This window comes from Benincasa hispida, chromosome 8 (genome assembly GCF_009727055.1).
Source record: "Benincasa hispida cultivar B227 chromosome 8, ASM972705v1, whole genome shotgun sequence".
NCBI classification, from domain to species: Eukaryota; Viridiplantae; Streptophyta; class Magnoliopsida; order Cucurbitales; family Cucurbitaceae; genus Benincasa; species Benincasa hispida.
The window spans coordinates 46,718,212-46,740,918 of record NC_052356.1 but is presented as its reverse complement, the minus strand read 5'-3'; the positions used below and the strand labels follow the sequence as shown (position 1 = coordinate 46,740,918).

At 35.2% G+C, this 22,707-nt stretch overlaps 1 protein-coding gene across 3 annotated transcripts; it reads right to left on the bottom strand.

The window, feature by feature from the left end:
- Positions 1-8,991: 8,991 nt before the first annotated feature.
- On the bottom strand, positions 8,992-14,723 carry LOC120083743 (C2 and GRAM domain-containing protein At5g50170). Of its 3 annotated transcripts, none has more exons than XM_039039596.1 (9): positions 14,051-14,723; positions 12,565-13,752; positions 12,242-12,424; positions 11,672-11,955; positions 11,357-11,473; positions 10,807-11,012; positions 10,540-10,714; positions 10,080-10,370; positions 8,992-9,970 (listed from the first exon to the last, which is right to left on the bottom strand). In XM_039039596.1, the coding sequence occupies exons 1-9, from the start codon at positions 14,397-14,399 to the stop codon at positions 9,758-9,760; spliced, it is 3,006 nt and encodes a 1,001-aa protein (XP_038895524.1). In that variant the 5' UTR covers positions 14,400-14,723; the 3' UTR covers positions 8,992-9,757. The 3 variants fall into 3 exon arrangements, with proteins under 3 accessions (XP_038895524.1, XP_038895523.1, XP_038895525.1); XM_039039595.1 differs by having other exon boundaries at positions 8,994-9,970; positions 10,807-11,069; positions 14,051-14,722; XM_039039597.1 differs by lacking the exon at positions 8,992-9,970 and having other exon boundaries at positions 10,229-10,370; positions 10,628-10,714; positions 10,807-11,069.
- Between the last annotated feature and the right edge of the window lie 7,984 nt (positions 14,724-22,707).

The following is a 22,707-nucleotide window of genomic DNA, read 5'->3' as shown; positions in this document are numbered from 1 at the left end:
TTAGTTGCATTAACCACAAACCATAAACTAACATCTGAGGCTATCATTATAACTTAAACATGTATGTGGAGACATACGGGTAGATCATGTTTAAGTGATAACCTAAATGGTCTGTAGTAGATGGATAATGTTGCGTACCTTATCCTGGTGACACTACGAGTATGACCCGCTTTGTAGGTGTTACAAATGTTGTAAAATGCTACAAATGATCTGATCCTAATCATTCATGTATAGACATGCGAGTGGGGATATTCTATACAAAGAAGTTTGTATAAGACCAGACCACGTAATGTTTAGTCTCATTATATAACGTCCTTCATAATAAAGATTTACATTTTACCAGGATGACCATAGGTAACATGACCTAAATCCTAAGTGGGTTGTGAACTCTTGCCTATGAGGGCGGTCCTTTGATTTGTATGGGTAAGAGTGGCCAGATCGTCAGCTCAACAAGCCTACCATTTTAGGGATTCATCTGCTTGGGGAGCTGGGAACACAACTACACAAGATAGAACTCACTCCTGCCCCGAGGTAGGGGTAAGTAGATAAATTGCTCACTTAAGGGCTGATTCCGGGTCTTGAACAATGTGACGCCATACCCTCTCCTGGCCCGAGAGGGGTTTAGTCATAGTTAGATTATGATCTATTGTTTATTAGAGGGATCAGTGGTACTTAAGGAGCTAAATGTAACTACAAGGGCAAAAACGGTATTCGGCCTAGCTGTACTTACGAGCATTTGTGAAGGTCATCGTACTGTTGATTGGTTATATCCGATGGACACAAAAATATATCTGTAGTGTGAAGAATACAGCTGTCGGTCTTTAGTGGAGTGCTCGATAGTGAACAGATGGTGAATAATGTAATTAAAGAGTTTAATTAATTATCCATGTACTGTTGTAGCTTCAAGCTACAGGTCCATGAGGTCCTCTTGGTAGCTCAGCATGATTTAGTTGAGAATCAGTTTTTGGATTAATTTGAATTGTTTAAATTAATAAAGGATTTAATTATATATAATATAATTAAGTTGTTTTAATTATATGTGATATAATTGTCATAATGTATTTGATACATTATAGCTTAATGGGAAGAAATAAATATTTGAATGAGATTTGAATATAGTTTCTCTCTCAGTTGTTTATCGTCTACACGATCAGCTCGTTCCTCCGACCTCTACCAAATTTAACAAAGACCACACTTTGGATTCTCACTCCGAGAATACCAAGGGCTCCAAGTGGTGGTGTTGTCCCCGCTTCTCTTGCTCGTGCTTGTTCGTGTTGCTGCCGTTTGTGTAGACGATCGTGTTGCTGTAGCCGACTGTTTTGTTGGGCGATAGAGTACGTAGAGGTTCTTCAGCTGCGTTGAGTCTGAAATTGAAAAGAGTCTTCAATTGGTATGTGAACTCAATCCCTTGTATTTTATTTATCAAAGCATGTCGTTAATTAGTGTAAATTGCATAACTATCTGTTAGAATGTATGTGTTATATTTCGGTCACAATGAAATCGAAAAGATACGAATGCGCTCATGGATGCTTTTCATTAAGAGTTCCTTCATTCTCAATCTTCCTCCTCTACCTTAAGTTTTCCCTTTTAACCAAAATAGTCAGAGCCCACCACTTCTGGGTTCTCACCTTGAGAATACCAAAGTAATTTTGTGCTAGTGTTCAGGTTTTGTTCGAGGTTTATCTTGAAGAAGGTCTTCAAGAAGTTTGTGATCCATTCGAGGGAAAAATGCGAAGAAAGGTCCTCAAAGGTGAGGTTTCTTGAAACTCTTTCTTTCTAAAGCATGTTGTAGTTTAGATTTAAATGCATATCTTATTGTTTGTTTACTGTAAACCTTGTTTTCAATAAAAATGGAATTTGGTCAGTCAACTTCCGCTCAAGGTTCTCCCCATTAGAGTTCCTTCAATTGGTATTAAAGCTAGGTTGTAGGTTTCTGATTCCAAACTCCATTCTTGTATTGAATTTTTTTACAGTAATGATGGGTTTTATAATCTGCATTCTATTTATGCGATGAATAGTGGATGGATTTGTTGATGGATGTTTCGAGATAGAACTCTCTGTTTAAGGCTTTCTTTAATTTACAATTTTTGGTTTGTAAAGGCCCCTGCATTTTTTAGCACTATTCCTGAAGGAAATCTTAACGAAGAGCATCCATGAGCACGTTCGAATCTTTTCGATTTCATTATGACCAAAATTACCACACACACATTCTATCAAATAGTTATGCAATTTACACTAATTAACGGCATGCTTTGATAAATAAACTACAAGGGATTGAGTTTACATACCAGTTGAAGACTCTTTTCAAACTCGAACTCAACGCAGTGGAAGAACCTCTACGAACTCTATCGCCCAACAAATAACTCGGCTATGGCAGCACGATCGTCTACACGAACGGAAGTAACACGAACAAGCACGAGTAAGCAGAAGCGGGGACGACACCACCACTTGGAGCCCTTGGTATTCTCGAAGTCAGAATCCAAAGTATGGTCTTTGGTGAATTTGGTAGAGGTCGGAGGAACGGGTTGATCGTGTAGACGATAAGCAAATGGGAGAGAAAGCTATCGTATAACGGAGATGCTTATCATTAGCAAAACCTACACAATCGTGTAGGTTTTACTAAGCGATCATCTAGTAACAGGTAAACGATAGAAAACATAGCACGTTAGGCGATCGTTTAGGAAAGCTAAGCGATCATTTAGAGAAAAGCGTGCGATCGTTTAGACGCGGGTGTGCGATCGTTTAGGCGATGAAGCTCTATCGCATAGGCTCTCAGCTAAGCAACCGATACTTTTTTCACACCGATTGCGATTTTTTCGAAATTTTTGCCAAATGAAACAAATTTTTATTTTATTCTTCAGTTACAATAACCAAATACGGATTCTCCCACTAACGCACGATTGAGGAGAATATTTCGGCAAATTATCTCATAATTAACATATTTAATAAAAAAATGAATATAATCATATTATATTCTTACCCTATAGTTTGATATCACATATCTACTATAGTAATTTCTCCTCCACTTGATATAAATCATATTTATATTTAATTTCCTCCAAAATAATGTATCTCATACATTTAGCCAATTATATCATATACAATTAACCAGTTCAATTATATCATATATAATCGAACTCCCTCTTGTCAATTTGAACATTTCAAATTAACCCAAAAACTGATTCTCGACTTTATCCAAGCTACCTAGAGGAACTTATGGACTTGTGGCTCGAAGTTCCAACAGTACGTGAATAGCTGACTAAACTCTTTAGCTACGAGATCCACCATCCATTAACTGTCAGGCATTCCACTAAAGACCAACAGCTGAACTCTTATTACCACAAATATATTTCTGTGTCCATCAGATTCAATCATGAGTACGATGACCCTTCACAGATGCTCATAAGTACAGCTGGGCCAATTTACCATTTTTTCCCTGTAGTTACATCTCACTCCTTAAGTACTACTGATTCCTCTAATGAATATTACAACATAGTATAACTATGTGTGAACATCTCTCGGGCCAAGAGAAGATGTGTGGCGCCACATCGTTCAAGCCATGGAATCGGCCCTTGAGGGAGCTTGTCTATCTACTTGCCCCTACCTCAGGGAAGGAGTGAATTCCATCTTGTGTAGCTGAGTTCCCAGCTCCCAAATCAGACGAATCCTTCAAATGGTAGGTTTGAATCGACGACCTGGCCACTCACACCCATACAAATTAAAGAACTGCCCTCAATGGCAGGAGTTCCCAACTTACTCAGAATTGAGGTCATGTTGCCTATGGCCATCCTAGTGAAGTGAATTATTTGTCATGAACAGTGTTATATAATGAGACATTAACACTTCGTGGTCAGGTCTTATACAAACTCTTTGTATAGGACGCTCCCGCTCGCATGTCCCCTGCACGAATGATCAGGATCAGACCATCTGCGACAAGTCACAACACTTGTGACCATTCCACAAAGCTGGTCGCATTCGTAGCATTACTAGGATAAGGCTTCCCTTCTTTATCTATATACTACGACCATTTTGGTTATCACTCAAGACATGATCCACTTGTATGTCACCACATACATGCTTAAGTTACATACAGATAACCAGGGATTTTATGTTTATTGGTTTGTGGTAAAGCAAATAAAACATACAACTGGGAAAAATCAAGATATGAAGTAAATATCATATATTATACAACACAAGCGTTCGTACAAACTGTTTACAAACTTCAAGATGTGAAGTAAATATCATATATTATACAACACAATCGTTCGTACAAACTATTTACAAACTACAAGACACGAGACTTTAGGGCATCAACCACAACAATTCTTACAATCGAGTCTGTAATTTGGAAGTTTGAGTCGCTCGTGTTGTTCCCGAAGGGATTAGTGAGCATCTTTCCTTCTATGAACATTGTATTTTAGGGAAAGCTACCAGACAGAGCTTCACAAAATCTCAGCATACCACCAAAGGAATATTGGACTATGTTCATTTTGACCTATGGGGACCATCTTCTACACCAAGCCTTTGTGGCTCAAGGTATTTTCAAATCTTAATAGATGATTTTTCTAGGGAAAGTTGGATATATTTCCTTAAAACTAAGGACCAAGTTTTTGGGAAGTTTAAAGAATGGAAAGGTATGATAGAAACACAAACAACTAAAAGGTTAAAATACTTTAGAACTGACAATGGCCTTGAATTTTGTAATGAGGACTTTGACAAATTCTATAGTGAGAATAGTATGACTAGGCATAGGACTATGAGGTGCACACCTCAACAAAATGGGGTTGCTAAGAGGTTAAATAGAACTATAATGGAAAGGGTAAGGTGTTTGTTATCAATGCTATCCTAAGTGAAAACTTTTGGGTAGAAGCTGCAACCTACACGGTTTACACCTTGAATAGGTGCCCTCACACATCTCTAGAGTTATTTACCCCTGAGGAGAAGTGGACTAATCATCCTCCTAATCTAGACAACCTTAAGGTTTTTGGGTGTGTAGGGTTTGTTCATCAAAATAAGGGAAAGTTAAAGGCCAGAGCTGCTAAGTGCATGTTTTGTAGGCTTTACTGAGGGAGTCAGAGGATTTAAAATGTGGCATCCAGTAGAAAGGAAGTTCATAATTAGTAGAGACATCACCTTTAGAGAAGGAGAGAATTTTATGCAAAAGAAGAAGAGACTTGAGGATGAAGCTGAGACATCTACCACAGGAATTGAGATGGAGTTAACCACTGAGCAACCAACCGAACCTAACTTACCTAGTGACACAGAAGAAGTTGAGGAAAAAGTAGGGAAACAAGAGGAGACTGTTAATCAGCAGCCAGACCTGATTTAGTAGGCCTTAGCTAGGGATAGACAAAGGAGAACCATTACCCCTCCAACAAGGTATACTGAAATGAACTATATGAATTTAGTTCTAAATGTTGTTCTGGCTCCTACTGACCAAGAACTAACAACTTTTAAAGAAGCAACAAGGTGTTCTAATGTAAAGAATTGGATAGAAGCCATGAATAAGGAAATGCATTCACTAAATGTGAATGATACTTGGTCTTTAGCTCCCCTGCCTAAGGGTTATAAACCAATAGTTTCCAAATAGGTTTTCAAACTCAAAGAAGGTACATCATGTGATTAGAAACCTAGGTATAAGGCAAGGTTGGTTGCAAAGGGGTTTACTCAAAAGGAAGGAATAAACTACTCAAAGATTTTCTCTCCAATTGCCAAACAAACTTCTATAAGGCTTCTCTTATCCTTGGTTGCTCAAAATAACTTAGAATTGTATCACTTAGATGTGAAAACTGCTTTCCTTCATGGACATCTAAAAGAGACAATCTATATGATACAACCTAAGGGATTTAAAGTTAAAGGGAAAGAGAATACCTATTTCTTACTCAACAAGTCAATCTATGGACTGAAACAATCACCTAAGTGCTAGTATAGAAGGTTCAATGACTATATATCAGGCATTGGATTCAAAAGAAGCTCCTATGACATATGTGTTTATGTAAATACAAGTTCCTACAAGGATAAGGTTTACTTACTCATATATGTGGATAACATGTTACTGGTAGGTAGGTCCAAGGAAGACTAACTCATGTTAAAAACCCCTTAAAGAGAGAGTTTGACATGAAGGACTTGAGAGAAGCAAGCAAAGTTCTAGATATTGAGATCCTAAGGAACAAGGAGGAGTTTATCCTAAGCATCAACTAGTTTAACTATTGTTGAGTTGTCTCCCCAATTTCTCATTCCTCCAATCATGCATTCAGTTGAATAATTTAGTAAAAAAAAATCATTTAAAAAATAATTAAGTAAAATATATAAAGATAGAAGATATATTTGGATAATATTTTACTTAATTATTTATTCTGCCGAATTTTGCTTTCAAATTATTAGAACCAAATGTCAATTGTTGTTGTGTCGTGGAAGATCCACTGCCTTGAAAGCAAAATTCAACGCAACTTGGATGCTAAATCGCATATACCGGTTGCTCCTCAAAGTTAACTCAATCTCCTAACTCATGTGTGCACTTATCGGAGAAAGGAATAGAATTGATAGAAATTTTCGCTCAAAAACATTATAGAGAGAAGAGGTAAAGGTTGACATTTTTGAAAACAAAGAATGTCAGTTTGATCTTGCAAAACTTCCTTCTTTATAAAGAAGAAGAGGTAGAAGAAAATGACAATCGCCAGTTCTCAATAGCTACAAACGACTAGTTTTTTCACTTTTGCATTTGCTATAGGCTTTGACCTAAAGTCATTTCCAACAGCTTTTCCAACCAAATTGCCACCAAACCGACTAGTCGGTTTGTTAAATGTTCAAATCGACCTTGACCGTCAAGGAGTGTAAATCAGACATCCATCGGTAGATTTTTTTCTTTAAAATTTTTTAAAAAAATTGTAGGTTTGGATTTTTTACAAATCGACATCGACCAAGCTCCCCATCTTCTCTAACTAACCCCCTTCGATTCAATCGGTCTATTATGCTCACTCTAGTATGCAATTCAAATATAAACATTTGGAGTCGAATAACTTTTCCTAACTTATATCCTTATCTTCCCTCCAAAATTGATGTTCTTCCTCGTTATAACGCATGTAAAAGTTTATTTATTAGGAAAAAAATTAAAAAATTTTGACAAAACATAGAGATGGATAAAAAGCCTAGAGTGAACAAAATTTAGGAAGCAAATAATTAAAAAATAGCACGGTTGAAAGAAAATTTTGAATGAAAAAAAAAAAAAAAAAAAAAAGGTTTTAAAGTTTCAAAAACAGCAAAAAAAAAAAAAAAAGAGAGAGAGAGAGAGAATCGACTTCTTTTAGTATTAATTAGTAATTATGAAATGATAAAAATATCAAACAAATTTCTCAAACATTAAAAAAAGAAAAAACAATAATTACGTTGTAAAGCCAAGTACACTATACTTAATATCAGATAACAACTAGCTAGCACATTAATCACATGCACTAACCCACCCAAAAAAACCAAAAATCAATCAACAATCAAAAGAGAAAAATAAAACCTGAAACTTGTTCCTAATCCTTCATCTCCCACCAAATCAACCATTTCTCCTTCTTCACTTCAATCTGACCTATGCAAATGAGAAGCTTCTTCCCTGCCCAGTTGAGGAGTGCTTTCAACAACCATGAGCTTCGACTAAAGTTCGAGATTGGAAGAGCGTGCTCAACGAATGAATAGAGAAAACTATGAAAAATCCACCAACTCAAGAACAAAATTGTGGGTTTAAACTTGCTAGGAAGTAAATGAGTCACTGGAGAAGAATAATCAACATCCATCTAAACAAGGGGGGTTGTGACGCATGTGAGAGTGATGAGAAGAAGATGACCTAAAGAGTTTCTTCTTTTTCCCTTTCCCTCTCTCTCTCTTTTCCTAAAACTCCAACTAAATATCAAATTATGGGAAAGGATCAAAAGTTAGCCTTATGTTTCCATTTAGTCTCTAAATTTCAAAAGGTTACAATTTTACTGTTGAAGTTTGAATTTTATTTAAATTTATTATTTGAAGGTTTCAAGATTTTACATTTTTAACCTCAATTTCATTAAATTGACGCCAATTTCTATTAACTAATTAAAAGTAATTATGAAGTGAAATCTTACATTAAATTTTAAAAGTGATAAAAGTAGTAAAACTTAATTTATTATAATTCTTTTAACGTTTTTTAATTTATTAACATAAATCAACTTTAAAGATAGAAAGTGACTATTTAATGAAAAATTGAGGTTAAAAGTGCAAATCTTTAAACATAGGGACCAAATGGAACAAAACTCTAATGTCAAAGGTAAGATTGCAACATTTTGAAACCTATAGGCGAAATTGAAACCAAACTCAAAACTTAATAACTAATTGTATAACAATAACATTTTGAAACCTATGGACTAAATAGAAACTAGACCCAAAACCTAGGGACCAAAGAGATATTTTTCCTTTAATTCAAAAACAAAAAGATAATCCAATCTTCAGAAAAATAGGAGATAAAATTTGGATATTTAAAACTTATCTCAACAATCAAAATAATATTATTTAAATTCACAAAATTATAAGAAGGGCGAAGAATCTGCTAATGGAATAAATTATTCAAATATATTTATAAAAATTAGGAGTTAGGAGAGACATAGTCAACCACCGCACACACAAATCATGGATGAGACATAGTAATCATTACACAAATCATTTTGGAAGAAGTCGAAAAAAACTGATATCGATAATAATAATTAAACAAGAAAATAGTAGAATAAACTATTATGAACTTTTAAGTGTATTGCAAAACAATAATAAGTATAAAGGTAAAATTGAAAAACCAAATAAATAACCTTTGGTTTTTCTGAAAATGATAATCCGAAGAAGAATTTGGCAAAAATTGGGATACATTTTGGAAAAATCAAACTTCCATCGATCGAGGAGAAGCAATTCAAATCGAAATTCAGATAATAAAAAGGATAAATACTCAAAATCCAACCATGAAAATATAATTGGTTATCTAAATAAAAAGTTAAATAAGCAGTTCTTTAGACGGATGAGAGCAAATTAAAGATAATAAAAAATAAAGATCAATTAAATTTAGTCTCTCTTCTCCCTGTCTCCCTCGCTGAGACATTGAATTATATATACTGAAAAAAGAAAAAACAACGTCAAAATCGAAAGTCCAATATAAATATACAACAATCAATCATCTTCTAAAGCGAGGAAAGACTCTTTAACAACCAATGACCGACTCAATGAGCCACCTTTAGACGATGATAAATCTCTTTAAAAAAAATCGACTTGTTTGTTGCCTGTGCTAATACGAACCAACGACCTTACCCGAACCAATGGTTCATAAACTCGAGTCAAATTCTTGAGTCCTAGAGTGTTTACCATTTTCCTAGAGAAACCTGAATATTGCTATTTTTTCAATTCCAGTCTAAAATTTAGTACGTATCACAATTTTCCAAAATAAATCAAGAATGAAAGAAAGAGAATTTTTAAAACTTGATCAATAATATTTTATAACTTTTTATCTACTTCTAAAATTCTTTGATAACAAAAATTAAGTTTAAATCATATTTATTTATATATTTATAAAAACTTGTAAACAATTAAATACTTATTTTCAAATGTATTCATTACTATAGCTCTAGATCACTAAATACTTTTTTTTCCTTTTTCCTTCTTTTTTTTTTTTTTTAATATTAAAATCTTTTAACTTACTCACAATTACAATAATTCCAAGCTGAACTTAGATTAGATAGTTGGGGGTGAAAATAAAACAGATTTAAGTAATAGAATTTTGTTGGGTTGCAAAAAGAATCTCCCTCTCAATCAGTTCAAAAATGACTTTAAGTCGATTGCCAAACTCGTCAGCTATGTTCTGGGTGATCTTCTGCTGAAGCTCAGTGCTTTTAAGCCAAGTGATTCCATAGAAAGCCTTGCATTTGCAAGCATTTTTAGCTAGCTCAGAATCCTCAAAACAGTACCTAAAATGAATCTGCAGAATATCATAAAAAAAGGTCAGCACTGCACACAAACTAAATCCTTTCTCACAACATCAAGAGAGTTTCGACAACACACAATGAAGTGAACAATGCATTACATACACGAAAACAGTCACCAAACGGGACATCGTGCAAGCTCATGACCTCGTTTAATACCCATTCTTCTTCATCACTGCCTGCGTCTGCTCCTGTCATGGGGAATTTTTGCTGAATGCATGTGACTTTACCTTCAAAGATTGATATGTCGTGATTGAACTGGTAAGAAATGCGTCTTTCAAGGATATTGGGTTTCACGAATTCCCATGGCGTCGTCATGTAGTTTAGACAACCAGATTTTTCCATCACCCTGTGCTCTAGCTTGCCACCTTCAAAAAACTCCATCAATGATTTTACCTGCAGACATTGTGGCAAGAAAGAGAGCTTTCAACCAACACATTATTAACTTTCCTTAGTAATTTCAGGCATAATTATTGAAGTTAAAGTAGAACCATCCCATTGGTCCTTGAGTTTTTTTCAAGCTTCAATAGATTCTACAAAGAACATTATAAAACCAATCACCCACATTTAGAGGAAGTTCTGCAACATACAACTTTGACATCTTTGTATCTTCTACATCCAAAAAACATTCCACATCCTCCACCAAAACTGACCTTTCTTCGGAATCATTTGACGTTTCAGCAACTTGCGCTTTCTGATCGAGGGCCAATGTCCTTGTTTTCCACATACCCATAATTGTCCTGCCAATGATGAACCGCATCAGGATTAATATCTAAAAAAGTAAGTTCCAGTATCATCGACAGCAGAGTATGACAGAAATATATGGAATTACCTGCTGGCTACATTGAATGAGACAAATGATTGGAGGTAAAATTTGAGCCTGCCCTGTTCATCTTGAGACTTTGCACCGTGGCTTGCTTCAAGACCCCGACCTTGTTTAAGAATTATGACTAATGATGGGCTACCCAGAGAGGAAAGGGAGGGGTGGAGTACTTGTATATCTTCAATGTCCTCCCAGAGAAAGAAAAATTTTGTTTTCTGTCCAAAGAAATTGGCATAAAACCCAATGACTCTGGCAGATAGAAATAATCTCCCCTGTACCAGGGAATCACAAGCAATCAAATCATTATAATAGACCAAAAAATAGTTCTAGTCAGGGTACAGAGATACAGATGATATCATGTATTGAGTCAAATGGGTATACCGGGATGTAATTGCTAATTCACATTTCGATGATCAGCAGAAGAAATTAGTTAATCTGATTCTCAGATGAAAGTATAGATTGAGACAGTCTCTATTATATTCTGCTCTAAATATTTTTATGAAGTACTCTTTTATATAGTGAAATCATCAAGAATTTGCATGGTAATCATAATATCTACCTGGAGAAGCATTTTTCTTTTCAAGGAGCATGTGAAGTCGCTGACAAGAAACTCTTCTGTTGGCAAACTGAAAAGTTTTTGAAATGCTGAGTTCCTGTAAGGTGACCTGGGATGCAGCTATAAAGCACCAAAGAATAAAGTTAGCCAAAGTCCACCATTGAAGTAATTAGACCAGCTTAGAGGTACAAGATCATAATCGCAAACAACCAAATGCCACAACAAAAGGAAAGATGGTTATTTGTATTCCACAACAGCAAAATGGGAGTGGACTGGGTCTCTTTGACAATTTATCAACTCTTTGAGAAATGTGCTTACCTTCTTCCCAACCTCCTTTCCCTTCATAGACAAGTATTGTCTTATTGTTTCAACTCCATCGGTATTATCTAAGAAGATTCTCAAGTGTAGCTTCGACTGAGAAGACTGAGCAAGCTTCCCCTCAAGGGAAACCCATATATCTGCAAGTTCGGTTGATTTATATTTTAGGAAATTAATCTCTGCATGCCCAAGTGAAGTAGCCTGGTCAAATGGACCATCAAAGTCAAAAACCTCCACAAATAATACTGATGGTGGTTCCTTCATGGCATCGAATTCCAGTATCTCTGCACATTAGATTTAGTGTCTGTTTAGTTAATTAACAAGCATTCAAATTATTGGTATTGAAATGAAGAACTACATAATTATTTAGAACCACCTTATTTTTTTATGATATTAAATCAAGAAGACTATCCCCTGTTGAGAAGACAAGTAGTCTCATCCTTAATATCACGTACTTTTTGGTCTTATTGTTGCCAATAGAAAATCAAATCAAGAAAAATTTCCACACCAAGAAGGCAAAATTCTCATCCTTGATAATACTTGCCAACAAGGAGGGGACAAGAGTCTTACCGTTCCATTGAGGCTCATGAGTTTGAAGCTCAACGGAGCTAGTTCTTTTTTTACCATTGCATGTGAAAACCACACAAGGGTCTGAGGATCCAGAAGAATCCAAGGATGAAATGTTCACTCCTTCTATAAGAGCTATGGTTAGGATCCATCCATCTCCTCGACCTTTGACTCCATGGTCACCTCCTACAAACATGCAAAGCAACAGACATGATCAACATTTTAGATAAGCTACCCATAAATTAAATTGTCAGGAATGAGAGTCAGAGTATTATGTTCTTAAACATTAAATAGATATCAATAAGTTAGAAATTAGTTTCATCTACCTCTTTTTAACCTAGCTTGAACGAAATGTGAGACCATGTTATAAACACGTTCCAACTGAAGGACTAAGATTCCACTAGTAACAAGTTCTCCTAAACTATCTGGCAAATCCATTCCAGTAAACTCCAAGCCTTGCTTTGTTTTGGGCTTAGAAAGAATAATATGCACAAGAACGTATAGAAGGAAGAACATGGTAGAAAAAACAGTGAAGTTCCAGAAGTATTGGCTGGCCAATTCAAAAGTTGAATGACGGTCATTCTCAGAAGTTGACAACACATGATCCTTGTTCAATAACTCAGTAGAATTCGGAATTTTAAGATGTTGAGCCAGCAAGTTAGTGAACTGGACAAAATTTTCCTCCAGACCCTGTCGAGCCCCTTTCTCAATCATGCCTTTCATAATCGTACTATGGACGAAGTTTATACCCCAAGAAACAACAAAATGGGAAGTCTCTTCTCCAGAAATCAGCTCAGGGCCAGGTATTATCTTGTAAAGTAACTCAACATTGAATGCATTACCAAATGGAACCTCAGGTGTACTTACATTTACCAAGACAGCAAATTCCCATCCATCCCCTTTAATGTAGGTTTGCTCCTCAGTAGCATTAATAGCTCCAACAACCTTAGTTGGGGGTTTCCTGTAAGATACAATCCGTGATAGACAAGGTATATCCCCTTGTTTCCAAGACCAAGTTCCTTCTTCTAAATTTGTTATTCCCTGATGTTCTGCTAGTTCTCTCCTGAACTGTGAATCTGGAGAAAACAGAAGCTTGTTCAAATCACCTGTTGAAACTACATACACCTGATCGACAAGAACGCCACCAGATAGATTTTCTGGCATTTCCTGTTCATTGCTCCTCAACTGCAATGCCTCAATAGCTTCATCAAAGTTAGATTCAGAGGGATGCCCATTTGTTAGCTCTTCAGTATCAGACATGGCACTTGATGACTCTGAAGAATCATCTGTTCTTGTATCCCCATCACTCTTATGGAACAACCTCTCCAAACGACTCACAATAGTCTTCTTATTAGGCTTCCATTTGACAGCTTTGCTGGATGAAGATTTGGCACCAATCAAAGCCTGTGAAATTGCAGATGAGCCTTCCAATGGTGTAGAATTAGTATTAGTAACACTCGATTGATTGAGTACGTTGCCTTTTCCATGTAATGAGACAATAAGAAGCACTTTCCCTGCATAAATAATGATAGCCATAGAGCTCAAAGGCAATATAGTTCATTTCCTATCTCAAGAATGCCATAGCAGTAATTTCAAATTCCTACCAAGACTTCGGATTAATGTTACTATTTCTCCATAAGACAGAAATTCTGATACACTTTCTTACATCTTCAAACATCATGCATTCACATATACAATGAAGTAAAGGACAAGGCAATTAAGTTCAGATTTACTTCCAAGTGATTCAAACTGAGGAAACAGGTTGAAAATACATAATCAACGATGGAAATAGAAGAAATATAGGAAACCAACCGGTAACTTCATTGATGAATTTTTCGGTTTTGGACCTTCGCAGATCAAACCAAGTGGGCGGCAAGGTTTGCGAATCCTCAGCAGCAACAGTCCATATGGGTATTCGAACACGACCAATCAAACCCGATGAGGCATGGAAGAAGTTGGACTCATCACTGTGTTCGTAAACAGACACAACTAGTTCATCATCAACATCACGAAACTTGAAAATGAACTCCTCATTCCAAACAGGATTAGAGCAATTTCTCATAATCCTCGTCTTGGCCTTACGCCTCCCAACTCGAAGCTTCACATACGAGTCCTTCACATCGAGGTCTTTGGCCTCCAATACATACACATACAGCCTCATAGCTAATGAAAACTCAAATTTGCGCAAATGGGTTGTTGGGGAAATGGGATTTTGAAGGAATGAACAAAGGGTTGATAGTGAAGTCGGTACGGCGAGGGAAATTGAAAAGCGGCCATGGGAAGAGACGTGGAGGATGTGAGAAGAAGACACGAATAGGAAGGAAGCAGAAACACTGTCGAAGGGTCGGTTGGATTGAGTTGGTTCTCGGCTACAAAATATTCTTCGGTCTTCTTCATTTGCTTTGGGGATTGTGGGTGTCGTTGAATCTCCCAAGGCGAAACACGTATCGAATCAAATTCCCCTCTCTCTTTGCTTTGGTTTTCTTTTCCTTCCCTGTTGGGATATCCAACGGTACGGTTTATGTGGAATGTTGCTTTCACGTGTCCAAAAGAGAGATACGATTGTGTCCATATTAGTAAGGTGTTGAGAAAATTTTAGGAGTATTATATTTCTATTTGCACTTGCTGGAAATTTGTGATTATAATTATTGGAAAAATTGCATGTAGCTTTTTTTAAAAAAATATATCTTAGCATTCATATCATCTTTTTTAAAAAAAAAAAAAAAAAATTGTAAATATGATAAACATATATAACAAAAATATTTAGATTTTATTTGTTATATAGTTTTTTTCTTTATTCCAAAATTATCCTCAAAAGGTATATTTCCCCGGCTTAAGACCAATTGATTTCCTTTCCTAAACTCGATTTGTATTGATGCATCACACGGAATACACCAATTAGGAATAACTCTTTTCCACTGGTTCCCATAGTTAGATTCCCCAACTCTCTTTCCAACTATTCCCAAACCAACCTGTACGTTGCTGAAAAGGTCATTACTGTCCTAGGTACCATGCCAAACCACTTAGGCCAAATATCTAGGAATTTTTCACACCACCAATCAATCAATCTTGTTAACTAACACTTCTAGTACATAACTCAACATTTGTGCTATCCTTCTATTATAACTTGTCTTCTCTCTTTAGCGAGTACAAATGTTCATTGTGTAAATTGTCTCCTCTCGCGTTTTTCCTTCTCCTTCAGCATCCAAGTTTCTGCAATCAGTCATAAGAATTGCAGTCAATTCCTCAGCTAATTTCGATTTTGCATTCAACTTTCTCTCGTGTTTTTGAGTTTCTTAGGTTTTGATTTCTACTTTCTCAATCGTTTTGTCGATTTTTTTTCCAAAATTAAAGCTGAGAAATTCGAATTTGTGGATGGTTGTTACAACAACCAGCCCTAAAAATTACGCTCAATTGGTTCTAATTACGTTTTGATTTTGAATTTGTCAGGTTTGTTTTCGAATTTCTCAAGTTTTGATTACGTTCTAATTTCGAATTTGTTAGGTTTTAATTTATAATTTTTCAATCGATTTGTAGATTTTTTTTTTCCAAAACAAACCTGTGTTTTCGATTTTATGGATGGTTTGTTTTCGAAAACAAACCTGATATTATTGGAATTTGTGGAGGGTTTGTTTTCGAATTTTTCATTATCGACCTCTACTCTTTTATTCTCAATATCGAATCTCTCAGTAAATTTAGAATAAAGAAGAATTTCTCGATTTGTTGAGGATTTGTTTTTGAATTTCTCAATTTATGCCTTCTCTGTTTGTAATTTTTTCAAGAGAAGAATAATGTTGTATCTTACTCTAAGATTGCTATTTGATTTCTATTTGATAATACATAGTTTGTGTTGTTTATCTGATTGTCATCTGATTTCTATTTAGTACTTAATAGTTAGTGATTTCTATTTGATTGTTATTTGATTGTCATGTGATGGCTATCTTTTGTATTATTAAATGTAACTTATATCATTGTGTTTTTTTTTATCTTATTTCTATTTGGTTTTCATGTGATTACTGTTGGGATTGGTGTCCTAAATCTCATGTATTATCGTAGTTTGTAAAATTATATAAATAAATTGTTATTAATAAAATAATTTTTATTTTATGAGCATACACTAAATCCAATAAATTAAAGATCCTAGGTTATTTTATGTAATTTAAACAAGTATGAAGAGACATACAGATGGATATTGTTTAAATAATAACCTAAACGGTCTGTAGTAGATGGATAAGGTTGAGTACCTTATCATGGTGACCTTATGGATACGACCCGCTTTGTAGATATTACAAGTGTTTTAAAGTGTTACAAATGATGTGATCATGATCATTCATGTGGAGACATGTAAGCGGGGGTATCCTATACAGAGAGTTTGTATAAGATTGGACCACGAAATGATTAGTCTCGTTATATAACGCCGTTAATAATAGAAACTTGCATTCACCAGGATGAACATAGGTGACATGACCTAAATCTTAAGTGAGTTGTGAACTCCTGCTCATGATGGCGTTCCTTTGATTTGTATGGATAAGAGTGACCAGATTGCCAACTCAATAAACCTACCATTTTGGGGATTCGTTTGATTGGGGAGCTGGGAACACAGCTACACAAGACAGAATTCACTCATTCCTTAATGTTGGATTAAGTATATAAATTGCTCCTTTAAGGGCTAATTCTAGGGCTTGAACAATGTTTTCACACCATCTCTTGGCTCGAGAGGGACTTGGTCATAGTTGGACTATGACTTATTGTTTATTAGAGAAATAAGTGGTACTTAAGAAGTTAGATGTAACTACAAGGGCAAAATGGTATTTTTGGCCCAGCTATACTTATGAGCAATTTGTGAAGAGTCATCGCACTGTTGACTGGTTATATCCGATGGACACAGAAATATATCTGTAGTGCGAAGAGTGCAGTTGTCGGTCTTTAGCGGAATGACCGATAGTTAATAGATGTTTGATAATTTAATTAAAGAGTTTAATTAATTGTCCAAGTACCATTGGAGCTCCAATCTATAGGTTCATAAGGTCCCCTTTGTAGTTCAACAAGGATTTAATTGAGAATTAATTTTGGATTAATTTGAAGTATTCAAATTAATTGAGAGAATTAATTATATATGATATAATTAATTAAATTAATTATGTGTGATATAATTAATATAATGTATTTAATATATTATAATATAAAATATTTTGAGAGGAATTTGAATATGATTCAAATATTAAGTGCATGGATGAAATTCATATAATTGAATTTGATATAAATATGATTTATATTAAATGTCATGCATTGTTGAGAGAAAATAAAACTATATGTTATATTGTATTTGATACAATATAAAATTATAGGCCATGTGTTATATTTGATATAACATATAGTATATATATATATATATATATATATATATATATAGTTGCAACTCTTTTCCCATAATTTTCTCTGTGTTGGGTTGGTGTCTTAAATCTCTTGTAATCTCGTAGTTTGTAAACTTTGTATAAACATATTGTTGTTAATAAAATAAGTGTTATTTTATAAGCATATACTCAATCCAATAAACTAAGACCCTATGTTATTTTATGTAATTTAAACAAGTATGTAGAGACATACAAATGGATCTTGTTTAAATAATAACCTAAACGGTCTGTAGTAGATGGATAAGGCTGGGTACCTTATCCTTGTGAAACTACGAATACGACCCACTTTGTAGGCGTTACAAGTGTTGTAAAGTAGTACAAATGTTTTGATCCTGATCATTCATGTGGAGACATGTGAACGGGGGTATCCTATACAAAGAGGTTGTATAAGACCGTACCACAAAATGATTAGTCTCATTATATAACGCCATTAATAATAGAGACTTACATTTCACTAGGATGACCATAGGTGACATAACCTGAATCCTAAGTTTGTTGTGAACTCCTGCTCATGAAGGCGGTCCTTTGATTTATATGGGTGAGAGTGGTCAGATTGCCAACTCAATAAGCCTACCATTTTGAGGATTCGTCTGACTGAAGAGCTAGGAACACAGCTACACAAGACGAAATTCACTCATTCTCCGATGATGGGGGTAAGTAGATAAACTACTTGTGCATTTTGAGTGATTTTCAAAGCCACTTGAAAGCTCTAATTGTCTAGTTTTCAAAGCAGGGCAGCCGAAGAAAAAGCTCAAAGAAATCAAGCTGAAGAGTGAGGAAAAAATAGAAGGGTCGAGCTCTCGGGTAAGCTTGATCCAGTCTTGATGATTTGAGAATTCCAACCAAACCACGAGAAGTTCTGAGCTGTGATTATAAGCTAAGCTTCCTGAGGAAATTTAGAACATATTTATAGAAGGAAGTGTCTCAAAATAAGATATGGAACTATGAGTAATCTAAGCTTGAAGTTGAATCTGAAATTTAGGGTTCAAAAGGGAGCTCGAGGAAACCAAGAAACTTTCAGAGAGAAAGGTTCTTGCCAGTCAAGGTGAGTGGTATTTCCTTTAAGTCTTAATCATATCTTTTAGAGTATATGTATATGCTTATTTTGTGGATGAGTAATTAGAATGAAAATGAAAATATGTGATCGGGATGGTCAGGGATTCAATAGACCTAGTTCCTGAGCCCGAAGCAGAATCTCAGAGGATGGTCAGGGGGCCATGAAGCCTAGTTCCTGAGCCTGTGAGAATAACCTCATATGGGATGGTTAGAGGGCTGACAGACCTAGCTTTTAAGCCCATAAGTGGAGATCTATGTCCACATAGGGAATGCAAGAGATTATGCATTTATGACTAATATCAACTTAACTATCTACCGTGTGTGTAGGTAGAGTAAGAAAAAACTCATTATGATTAGTATCGGTTTAATTATCTACCGTGTGTATAGGTAAGTTTGAGAACAGACTTATTCAAGACAAAGGTTTAAATGTTAACCTCGTAGTTGTGATATGCTTGTATTATTATGGGTTGAAAGAAACTCTAGAAGCTGCTTACCACTCACTGAGCTTCTTGAAGCTCATTCTTTTCTTTCATGTTTTCCTTTCCAGGTAGCGAAAGGTGAGGAGTTCCAGGGTGTTGCTAAGGTCAAGGTCTGCCAAGCCACAGCCACACTTCTGATTTTAGAGTTGTTGATGTAAACTTTGTAGTTAAGTCAGGGAGTTGTATAAACATTATACTGTTTGTAATAAAATGAGTTTTGTCAAACAGTTGTTGTCTGTACAATTTGGCTTAAAGTTTTATAAGTGTAAAAGGTTCAGATAGGCAGTAGGTGTCACAAAAAGATGGCATCTGCCTTCCTCATGCCTCCTTTCGGGTGCTAGAGGTGGGCTCGAGAGGGTGACACATTGAGCTTGTCTTTCAAAGGAAGAAACTTTGTAGTAGAAAGAGGTTTTGTAAGGACGTCTGCAATTTAGCATGAGCTGGAAGATGTTGCACTCGAACACGCTTCTAATGAACAAGATCCAACACAAAGTAAATATCGATTTCAATATGCTTTGTACGAGAATGAAGAACTAGATTAGCACTTAAATGCACAACACTCAAGTTGTCACACCATAGTGTAGAAGATTGACATAAATAAATATGTAACTCGGTGAACAAAGAATGCAACCATATTAGTCCTGATGACACAAGTGCTAAGCTTCTGTACTAAGCTTTTGTGTTGGATTTCGATATTATAGACTACTTCTTTGATGCCTACTGAATCAAATTGCCTTCAAAAATACACAAACTCTTGAGGTTGACTTTCTGTTATTTGGGTCTGATGTCCGATCTGCATCAGCAAAACCATGAATATTTAAATCCTTTGACTTTTTAAACAGTAAACCATGATCAAGAGTCCCTGCTAAATATCGAAGGTTTCTTTTCACAACTTGCCAATGAAATTTATTTGGAGAATGCATAAGCTGACACACTTTGTTGACACTATATGCAATTTCTGGTCTTGTAAGAGTGATATATTGCAGAGCTCCCATTATAGTCCTATATAATCAAACATCTTTTTCTCCATTTATGCAGATAAAATAGAACCACTAACCATAAGAGTAGAGATAGACCTAGCATGTTGCATTTTTGCTTTATATAGTAGATCAAATGCATACTTCTTTTGTGAAAGAAACAAACCACCATCATCCAGATATGACACTTCAACACCCAAGACATAGTTTAACAACCCAAGATCTTTAAGAGAAAACTGTTTATTTAACTCAACAATCAACTTATCCACCATCTGTGAAGAACGAGTATCACCTCTAGATGAAAACAGATTTTCTTTAAAAAGTAGTTTTGTACCATCTGCTAAAGCTTGAAAAACTCCCAAAGGACCAGCATATTCAAGTCCAATCCGTTGTTGTATCCCTGCAGATATTTCTCTTTCCAACCATACAATTACCAGTAATGATAATATCATCTACATAGATAAAAATATAGCAAGGCATACCATTTTTGTTATAAATCAGAAGAGATGGACCTGCTTTCAAGTTAACAAAACCTAGTGAATGCAAAAATAAAGTCAACCTATCAAATCAAGCTCTTGGAGCTTGCTTCAAACCATATAAGGCTTTCTTCAATTTATAGACCATTATAGGAGTAGACGAATCAACCATCCCTGGTGGTTGAGTCATATATACTTCATCTTCTAACAATCCATGAAGAAAAATATTATTAATATCCACCTGTCTCAGATTCTAACCATGATATAAAGTAAGTGTAAATAGAATTTTAATGGTCATAGGTTTGATAACAGGGCTAAGGTTTTAGTGTAATCGATATCTATAACTTTATTATTGAAGGAACTCGTTTTAAAGAGATCCTTGAGCGGAAGCGGATCGTCTAAATTCCATTTAGATTGAAAACAAGAATTTACAACAAACATACAGATTATGCATTCTAATTAAAATTACAGCATGCTTTTTAAACAAGAAATAGGGTTCAAAAGATTATACCTTTGAAGAACGTTTCTTTGCGTAAACCCCTCAAACTATCACGAACTCGAACACAACAACAAACTTGAAGACTTTCTTCAAGAACTTCACAAACCAAAATGAGACACAACCACCAAGAACCTTTGGTATGCTTGAGGTGAGAACCCAGGAGTTGTGGGCTCTGACTATTTTGGTAAGGAAGGAGTTTGAGTTTTTAAGGAGGAAGAAGAAGATTGAAGAAGAACACTATCGTATAGCAAAAAACTTCAATCTTGTCGTGTAAAAAGCCTATCGTATAAACTCTCTCTTTTTCATGTAGACTTATTAGGGGAAAAAATCATTTCTTTTATCCCATTTGCTACAAAAAATCACTTAACCGCCCACTAAGGTGGTTGGAGAGAAAAAATAGATTATTATTCAAAATAATAAATAATATAAATATGATAACCAACTTATCATATTTTATTTATAACCTATAGTTTTAATATTGCATCACGTATAATATAAACTATAGTTCTTTTTCTTTATTTTATGACATTTAATATAAATTATATTCATATTAAAATTAACAACTATTTGAATCTCATTCAAATATTTATTCATCTGATTAAGCTATAATGTATCAAATATATTATGCCAATTATATCATATATAATTGAATCAATTTAATTATATCATATATAATTAAATTCCCTCTTATTAGTTTGAACAATTCAAATTAACCCAAAAACTGATTTCAATTAAATTCTTTTGAGCTACCAAGGGGACCTTATGGACCTGTAGCTTGAAGCTCCAACAGTATGTGAATAATTAAACTCTTTAATTACATTATCCACCATCCGTTAACTATCGGGCACTCCACTAAAGACGGACAACTGCCCTTTTTGCACTATAGATATATTTTTGTGTCCATTGGAAATAACCAATCAATAGTACGATGACTCTTCACAAATTGCACGTAAGTACAACTGGGCCAAATTACTGTTTTGTCCCTGTAGTTACATCCAACTTTTTAAGTACCACTGATTCCTCTAATGAAAAATATATCATAGTCCCACTATGACTAAATCCCTCTGAGGCCAGGAGAGGGTGTGGTGCCACATTATTCAAGACCCGAAATCAGCCCTTAAGGGAGCAATTTATCTACTTATCCCTGCTTTGGGAAAAGAGTGAATTCCATCTTGTATAGCTGAGTTCCAGCTCTCCAATCAAACGAATCCCCAAAATGGTAGGCTTGTTGAGTCGGCGATCTGGCCACTCTTACCCATACAAATCAAAGGATCACCCTTATAGGCAAGAGTTCACAATTCACTCAGGATTAAGGTCATGTTACCTATGGTCATCCTAGTGAAATGAAAGTCTCTATTATGAACGGCGTTATAATAAGACAAGCATTTTGTGGTCCGATCTTATACAATATAGAATATCCCCGCTCGCATGTCTAATACATGAATGATCAAGATCATATCATTTGTAGCACTTTATAACATTTTTAACAACTAAAGAATGAGCCATACTCATAGTGTTACCTGGATAAGGTACCCAGCCTTATCTATATACTGCAGACCATTTAGGTT

Excerpts from the sequence above, each read along its gene's own strand:
- LOC120083743 (XM_039039595.1), bottom strand. The coding sequence starts at position 14,399 with ATGAGGCTGTATGTGTATGTATTGGAGGCCAAAGACCTCGATGTGAAG. Across the intron at positions 11,956-12,241 it reads TCATGAGCCTCAATGGAACG|AGATACTGGAATTCGATGCC; the intron begins GTAAGACTCTTG and ends TCTAATGTGCAG. Across the intron at positions 11,070-11,356 it reads AAAGAAAAATGCTTCTCCAG|GGGAGATTATTTCTATCTGC; the intron begins GTAGATATTATG and ends TCCCTGGTACAG.